The sequence below is a fragment of the Hibiscus syriacus genome, unplaced genomic scaffold, assembly GCF_006381635.1.
Source record: "Hibiscus syriacus cultivar Baekdansim isolate YM2019G1 unplaced genomic scaffold, ASM638163v2 tig00110987_pilon, whole genome shotgun sequence".
In the NCBI taxonomy this organism is placed as follows: Eukaryota; Viridiplantae; Streptophyta; class Magnoliopsida; order Malvales; family Malvaceae; genus Hibiscus; species Hibiscus syriacus.
Window position 1 is genome coordinate 1,458,794 of NW_024062941.1, and position 8,419 is coordinate 1,467,212.

The window sequence follows — 8,419 nt, forward strand, 5'->3', positions numbered from 1 at the left end:
AAGTGAAGTTACTTAAGCTTAATTCTGATATAGATCCAAGGGATTGTTATCAATTATTTTACATTGATGATATATGCAAGCTTGCAACTAAATTTTATCCAGAAGACTTCATGGAGCAGGAAATATTATACTTGAAAGTTCAATTAGAACAATTTGAGTAAAAAACTAGAGGGAGCCTTGAATTGAGAAAGACATCAAAAATTTTAAAACTTTGTCAAATATTAGCAAAGACTAAAAAGTTAATTATTTATCATCTTGCTGATCGACTTGGTCGTCTTGTTTTGACTCTTCCTGTTTCTACTCCCACCACATAACGAGCTTTCTCAACCATGATATTAGTGAAGACTCACTTGCTTAATAAAATGGAGGATGATTTATTGTCAAACTACTTAGAAATTGTTCGTTATTTATCTATAAAATATCTTATTAATGACTTTGATCTAATGAAATAGAATCAGACACAATTTCGAGTGCCTAATTTTGACAAGTAAAAAAATCTTCTTTGTAATATTTTGTAATTATTAATTCTCGAGTTTTATTGGAAGTTGTTTTTAGTTTATTAAATATAAAGTTCTTCCCTCTGTGTCCTGTTAGTATCATTGTATCAAAGCTTTTCATGCTCTTCAAATGTTTTTTAAAATACAAAAACAGTTTTTTTTTAGAATAAAGAACTAAAAAATTAGAAGAAAAAATCAATGGCGACACTCATTTTTTCACTTGGGCGGCAGCTTAGGTGGTTCCAATGATTCTGATTTGGGTATATATATTTTATCAACAATACTCTCAACATATTCAGAGATTAAACCAATAATCTATAATATATATATAGGGATAGGATCCATTTACACAATGTAAAACTCTTTTAATTTTATGTAGACATAAGACCATTGGATGAATGCAAAGTGATCACTGGGATTAACAGTAAAAAATGAAAAAATATTTGCTGAAAAAATAAGAAATTAATCTCAACCATCTATTTTCACTCATCCAATGATCTTAGATCCGTCTAAAACTAAAAGAGTTTTATATTGTGTAAATAGATCCTAACCTATATATATATATATATATATATATATATATTAGTCTCACGATATGTACAATAGAGGCAGAAAGTCATGGATAATCCAACAATGCAAACTTTACTTGCAAGCTAATCTTACCACTTTCATTCACTAGCTTGGCTGCAGTTACCAACCAATGTCCCGGTGCATCATGTGGACCGCGCACTACCTCCGATATGTCAACATACCTTAGCAGTTTTACGGAGCTAATTGGTATGGGTGGACCATCAGGATATACTCCTGAATTAAGTGCAGTTGGAGCCTGCTTTTGTTGTCCGATGACTGTCCGTTGAGTAAAGGAGAAAGCCGAGCTAAGATTTGTGAGGAAATTGGCCTTACGAGAAGTTTCCGGTGCAGCTGCCCACTCAGTCTTCCTGATAGTGCAGTTGGGTATATGATTGTACAGAAGACGAAGATGCAAAACTGTCTTTGGCCACTTCCCTTTGCAAAGGAGCTGTGCACCAGTTACGATAAAAACACCACTTGGAACTTCTTGCAACCAGTTAGGATCATGAGTGACAACAGATGTGCAAACATTCGAGTATCTCTTCCACCTGACCGCCTCTAAAAATTGATCACTGGACTTATAGTCATCTGAACCTCGCCATCGGCATGGTCTGTCGGAAGTGGATAACATCATACTTGGCAGACTTGAGAGATGTTGCACATGTATTGCTAATCGGTTGCATTTCTTTCCATCCAAGTACAAACGGAGGCCAACTACAGGTTTCAGATCACTTGAAACCTGCAATTGATGAAATATTTAAATTTACTTTTATAGTAAAAACAGAGAACTAGGCTGAAATTATGGCTGCAAGTTCAAGTTAAATGAAATTTGATAGAACCTTGGAGTGGTCAAGCAATTTAAACCTATATTTACACATTTAGCACATCTGCATAGCTATCCATACATGCCTACATATACATCTACATGGACTAGAAAGGTAAAACTCCTTACAGATACGTATATAAAACCAGACAAATTTCCCCAAAGATCCATGTTTAAAAGATCTTCATATTTTAACTTAAAGGATACTAATGTGTGTTTGTTGTTAGTTGTTACTGGTACAAAATTCAATTCAAACGTTAATTTCCACTTCTAGGACTCAGCTAAATTTTCTACCAGAGTACCAGACAATTTGACCATGGAAAAAGTGATCATTTAAGATATACTTATTATATCACCAATGAAAAAATCGTAGTAACTCAACTCCCTTTAAGCGCATGAAAGCGGCATTTCACTTGTAATAAGGTGACTACATCAAACCTTGTAGAACCCACCAACATTGTTAGTACCATACATAAGCAAGTCATACTTGCCAATGCCATACACCGACTGGTTTCAAGTACAACTGCTGCAGTAATATTAAACTTTCAGGATTCTCCATACAAGCAGTTTGTTCACCGAATTTTAGTTTAGTCCAGAATCAGACGCAGTCATGATTTTAAATTATATTCTGCAATGCTAGTGCATTCCCTCCTTAAGGAATTATATATGTTGGATCCTACGAGTCTTATGTTTTGATGGAAATAAAGAAAAATATGATGAGGAAAATAAATAAAAGTGATGAACAGGCTATTAGAAGATAATGCTTTAACTACCTGCGTACAGCTGACGTGTATCTTAGGGCCCAAGAAAGCAAATTGCAGGGAAGGGAAAGAAGATTTTTTCCTCTGATGCCTAAGAGGCAGCTCGCAGAACATAGGGGCCCATTGCCGTGGAACTTGAAACTCCAAGAAATAACGTAAATCCTCTGGAGCAGGTTTGTCTTCACACAGTTCAGCAAGTTAAAGAAAATTATTATCACATGAAACTATAAATATAAAAAAAAAAAATATATCAAGATTAAATGATCTGTAAAATGATTGTTAAAAATAACAAGGCTAAAGTCCCCAAACAACCACTAATTACGCCAAATGTTCATTTTATTTCTTTCAAGTATATTCCTTGACATGTCACTTCAGACAATGGGATATGGGGCATGTTTTTTTCCAGTGGGCACACAACATAGGGAAAATCCTTCCCTTAGATCTTGAAGCACTTTCTCCCGAACTAAACAAACCTCAAACTTTAACATCACACAAAATATAAACGATTGCAAAAGTGAGAAGTTAAAAAAACTCTCCAATTGACTTTGAACACACATATAAATGTATTTATTTTTATGCTTCGGAAGAATTATGAATTTTAAAGGCTTTAGGGTTCATTTTGCTCCTGAAGTAAACTGAAATCAGTAATTTTGTCCCTGCTTTTTAATTGCATCAATTTTACCCTTGAAGTCATTTAGTTGCATTAATTTTTGCCTTTGGCCGGCATTGATCATTACGATGTTGATGTGACAGTTAACGATACTGGCATGACAGTCCATTGTCTTGATGCGACAGTCCACGTGTGAATAATGAGGTGATAGAGGGGCTGAACTGATTTTTTTAACCGATTTCAATGGTATAATTGATTTTTTCATCGAGTTCAAGATTATAATCGACTTTTTTGGAATTTTTTATTGTTTTACTTTTTTAATATTTTTAAAATTTTAATAATCTCTTAGTTTACTTATTTTTTGTCTAAAGATTAAATAAACCCTCCAACTTTCTATTAAAATTAATTATGCCCTTGAACTTGGCCAAAAAATCAATTATGCCATCTAAGTCGATTAAAAAAATCAATTCAACTCCTCTGTCATGTTATCATTCACACGTGAATTGACACGTCTGCAAAGTGGAGTGCCACATCAATACAGTGGACCGCCAGGTCAACACCGTAACGGTCAACCTCAGTCAAAAGACAAAATTGATGCAATTAAATGATTTCGAAAGAAAATTTAATGTAATTTAAAAAACATAGACAAAATTACTGATTTGGTTTTACTTCAGGGGCAAAATGATCCCTTAATCCAATTTTAAGTAAATCAAGAAAAGGGACTTATTGGGGGGTTCCATCTTTAACTAATTCACTAGTCGTCCCAAATATATAACCAGATCCTAGTCCTACCCCCAAACTGTTGCTCTATCCAAGTTATTTAGTTAATTTTATTATTAGAGAAGGACTCCAACCATCTTCAAAATCATATTTGAAGCATAAACCCAGAGCTGAAGTTATCACCATAGATCTAGCACAGCAATACTTACAACGAAGATACAAGTTGATCGCATGGCTAAGATACCCACTTCCAGGAATTCCAGTCAGAAGAGAAGTAATTGGAACAAACTTGAACAAAATTCCTTCTGGTTTAGCCAGTACAGTCTGGAGCCAGTTGGAGTGACTCTGCAAGAACACATTTCCTCCTCTTTTTGATGAAATGATAGTGAGTCCCTGTCAAGGTGAAAATAAATAGTTATGGATTTTAATAATTAAAACAAAAATGACATAAGAGTAACATTCAAATTCTTGACTCACATCTTTGCTTGACGTTTCTGCAATGCTGGCCAGCTGCAATGATTTTGACTGCAAAATGTGGTTAAAGACCTCCGGCACCTACAAAATAAACGGAATTTAGAAAACTAAAATTGGTGTTTACAAAAGAACAAAAGAGATCTTAAGTTTAAATGAGATGCTAATACTTTTTGTTTGCCGTCTCTTGTTTTTCTCTGTAGTAATGAAGGGCTTTTCCCATCTGAAAACATAACATCTCCAAGATCCTCCAAATACCCTCTGAGCTCAGGAGGAGGAATTGTAGAGGAATAGTTCTGTCGGACACATAGCAAATCTTGACCTCCAATAGCCATGCCGACTATTATGTGTGTCCCATATGTTTGTATGAACCTGCCTAATACAATTTGTTAGATATGTACTGCATGAAACCAATAATAATGACCTTAAAGACGCCAAGCAACCAAAATTATTCAGGTTCTTCCAATTATCTAAATTTTGCAATTTGGGTACAATATTACGTGACAGAAATCTTGATCAGTAGGAAATTTACTCACTCATATATTTGTATGTGTATATATATGGATTCTCCAACCACCTTAATTTACCATTGGAAAGTGATATGCTAACCAAAATTTTGGTGATAAATCTCTCAAGCATTCATGTTTTAGTTTAAACTTCATATATGTTGTCATGAAGAAGAAGAAAGAACACTAACTATGATAAATCATGTATGACAGCTTGGGGTGGATGCATTCTGTCTGAATGGATAGGAGTCAATGGATAGGTTTCCGAGGACTCCTATCACAGATACAACCTTAAAAGAGATGGGAAACTATTATTGAATGGAGAAAGTCAAGGATTTAGAAAGCTATTTTCCGGTTGTACTGGTACTATGAACAGAACTCATGAACTGTTAATTAATGTTAAGGTCGGAAGTTAATGGCTACCTTAATCTGAGGCTGGATAGGGTATGGTATACAGTATTCAAACTGAAAGATTATGGTACAGGATTGAATGCACCCATGTTAAATCTCATGGTCAATCAAAAGAATTGCACTACTTTGGGAGCAAATCAGTGAGGAAGTAACATTTTCTAGACCAAAAGTATTTCACGAGAAAGCTGAAAACAAGTGTAATATCTCTTTCATCATCACATACTTTAATTAGTTATTTATGCTATACTTTTTCAAGCATCCAGCCATATGGTCAACCTAACCAGTTCATAACCACGTTTAATTCTGCAGAACCAGTAATATATTTCCTTTTATATAGGCAAGACTAATAAAACATTCAGTTGGCAGTATTCATTCTTCATATTTCTAAAAATCATGCAAACAGCCTCCACATAACCCATACGATTTCTCATTGATATATAATGATCAAAATGCCAAGAAATTGCAAAGACAATTCATCGGAAAGATACCTAGACAATGCTGCTGGATCCCAGTGAGATGGAACAGATTTCTTAATGCTATCATGTAGGATAAGTGGAGATGCAGTAATATGTAAATGGTATAATGAAATAAAGTAACCATCAAAAGCAAGATTTTTGGTGTCTGCAGCATCATGAAGCCAGTCTCCACTCAAATCAAAAACAGTGTTAAGATAGCCTGAAGGAACTTTTCCGTGTATTGAAGACTTCTGATTAAGTAACTCAGATATCTGCACGAGAAGTAAGATTTGGGAGCAAAGATAAGGGACAACATTGATACAGTATCAAATAAATTTATTCAAACTCTATAAGGCTCTTTAACCAGTAAAGCATTGAATATAAATAATCTTAGATAGTTTCCACATTAAATCTTGCCTTTAGTTCTTTTTCACTTTCTTCATCATGAAGATTCGGGTAGAAATCCCTTAGAGATATTTTGACAATTGGACTTTGAAGTATATTATCAAAATGTTTTCAGTATATTAGATATCTCACTAAAATCAGCTGTTATTATGGACTAGTAGAGTTCCAAGATCATGGAGCAGATATCGGAAACTCATGAATATAGTTTTTTATTTCTGGAATTGAGGTTCACTTCAAGTTAACTTTTTAATACCTATTCATTGATTATCATAAGCTTCAAACTCTGAAGCTTTTCCACTGCAGCAGTCCATAAATAGTAAATAATCAAAGGGCAACCATTTCCATGCTTATATATAAGAATTTCTATCACTGAATTTTCTCTGTTTTTTACCTACCAGAATTCATTAATTTCAGCACATCAACACTTGTGAACTCCATTTACAGGAAGATGAATTCAAATAAAACATTACTAACTAGCATTCATATTCAAATGCACACATCATAATAAACATCAAAGATAAAATTATTCGTTATTTATATAAACAGGATTAACTTTGAGCTCCAACGAAAAATGCTCTTTAAAACGAAAAAAAAGGGGTGGAAACATTTTATCACAACTCTACTGAAATCCAAAATCAAGATTATGGCTAAAATTATGAACCAAAACATAAAAATAAGAAATCAAAGTGGAAGAAAATTGTTCCTAACAGAGAATTAACTAGAGATCAACTCTTGACTGAGCTCTAGACTTTCAAAAAGTTGAGTCAACACAAAATATGTTCATATCCCCTAAGCTTGAAGCTTATTTTAATAGCAGAATCTAGAGAGAGAGAAAAACACAGGGTAAAACCATTTATAAGACATGAAAGGCAATCGTAGAATTCCACCCTTCAATATCACTATTTCATTCCTTATTGATGTCAAAATCCCAGAGAAAGAAGAGGAACTCCAAATGGTGAAAGTTCCATGAATTTAATTACCCCCCCCTTCCCACCTTCATCACAGATATGGTAGTAAAAGAATTGTTAGAGACAAATCTAATTATCCATACAAATACAACCCAAATTCCTTTCCAACTTATGTGTATCTCAAATACAAATCCAATCATGCATGTAACCTAGCTTTGTTTTCCAAGAAACTTTAAAGTTTCAAAAAAGGTGTACTTGGTCAACAGAGTTGAAAATACAAGTCTATCCACTTGTGACAAAAAGGTGACTTTTTATCCCCACCACTTCCAAGGCTGATTCAACAGAAACTAATGCTTATAAAACACAAGGCATGGCTCTATTTTCAAAAATATGTAGTTCAAATACAATGGAAAAATGTTTTCACTGATAGCATCAGGCATTCATTAGCATTTCCCATAGTCAAAATTTGTCTACTTATTCAATCCCGCAAATTTCGGCAACTATAGAGTTCGTAGATTTTAAGTTGGCCATTTCAGACTGTTACTATGACCTATGACCGATCGAAGTTTGAAAAAAAATTAAGAATTGGGTACCCAAAATAACATCTCAATTATTATTTTAACACGTGAAAATCCCGAAATATTTGATCAAATAAGGGGGGGGGGGAAGAAAGGAAAACGGACCTGATTGAATTCAAGAACATCTGATTTGAATCGGATACGATCGCCTTTATCAAGATGAATATCTTGCGAAACATCTTTGAGAGTAAAAGCACCTGGCAATACAATGTCTCTTTTATTGGTCTCATCAAGCACCACCAACCTCGTTCCTTTAGCATATTTCAACCTGAAATCTCCGCTAATATCAAATCCTTTTCCCAAAGATTCAATAGCTCTTACCTCAATTGGCTTATCACTTTCCTCCATAACCATCCTTTTCTTTTTTTCTTTTTCTCCTATATTCTCCTAGATCAAAGCTTTAAACAGCAGCAATAACTTGAGAATTGGAGCTCTGGGTTTTTTTCCTTTAAAAAAAAAGAGAGAAAAGAGAGTATTTGTACAGAATTTGACAGTCAGCTTTAGCATTGTAGGCCACTTTAGACTACCATAAAGGATAGATATACACACATGGTCTACCAGTACCAGGCATGAAGAAAAAGAAGCTTCTTTTCTACTTCTTTTTCAACATTAATTTTGGATGGAATTGAAGGGAATAATTGAAAATTGATATGAATATTATTATGTTATAATAATTTAAAAACTTCAAGAATGGAGAGGAGGTT

At 34.0% G+C, this 8,419-nt stretch overlaps 1 protein-coding gene across 1 annotated transcript; it reads right to left on the reverse strand.

The window, feature by feature from the left end:
• Window positions 1-1,075: 1,075 nt before the first annotated feature.
• On the reverse strand, window positions 1,076-8,151 carry LOC120148849 (MACPF domain-containing protein At1g14780-like). The gene is made up of 7 exons (XM_039161856.1): window positions 7,821-8,151; window positions 5,858-6,096; window positions 4,623-4,824; window positions 4,459-4,536; window positions 4,191-4,374; window positions 2,664-2,830; window positions 1,076-1,806 (listed from the first exon to the last, which is right to left on the reverse strand). Exons 1-7 carry the CDS (start codon window positions 8,067-8,069, stop codon window positions 1,114-1,116), a joined length of 1,812 nt encoding a protein of 603 aa, XP_039017787.1. The 5' UTR covers window positions 8,070-8,151; the 3' UTR covers window positions 1,076-1,113.
• Window positions 8,152-8,419: the final 268 nt, after the last annotated feature.

What these genes read in the sequence shown, in the direction of transcription:
- LOC120148849 (XM_039161856.1), bottom strand. Translation starts at nt 8,069, where the DNA reads ATGGTTATGGAGGAAAGTGATAAGCCAATTGAGGTAAGAGCTATTGAA. An exon ending in GATCAACTTGTATCTTCGTT is followed by an intron (nt 2,831 to 4,190) that starts GTAAGTATTGCT and finishes AACTGTGTGAAG; the next exon opens with ACAAACCTGCTCCAGAGGAT. An exon ending in TACACGTCAGCTGTACGCAG is followed by an intron (nt 1,807 to 2,663) that starts GTAGTTAAAGCA and finishes CATCAATTGCAG; the next exon opens with GTTTCAAGTGATCTGAAACC.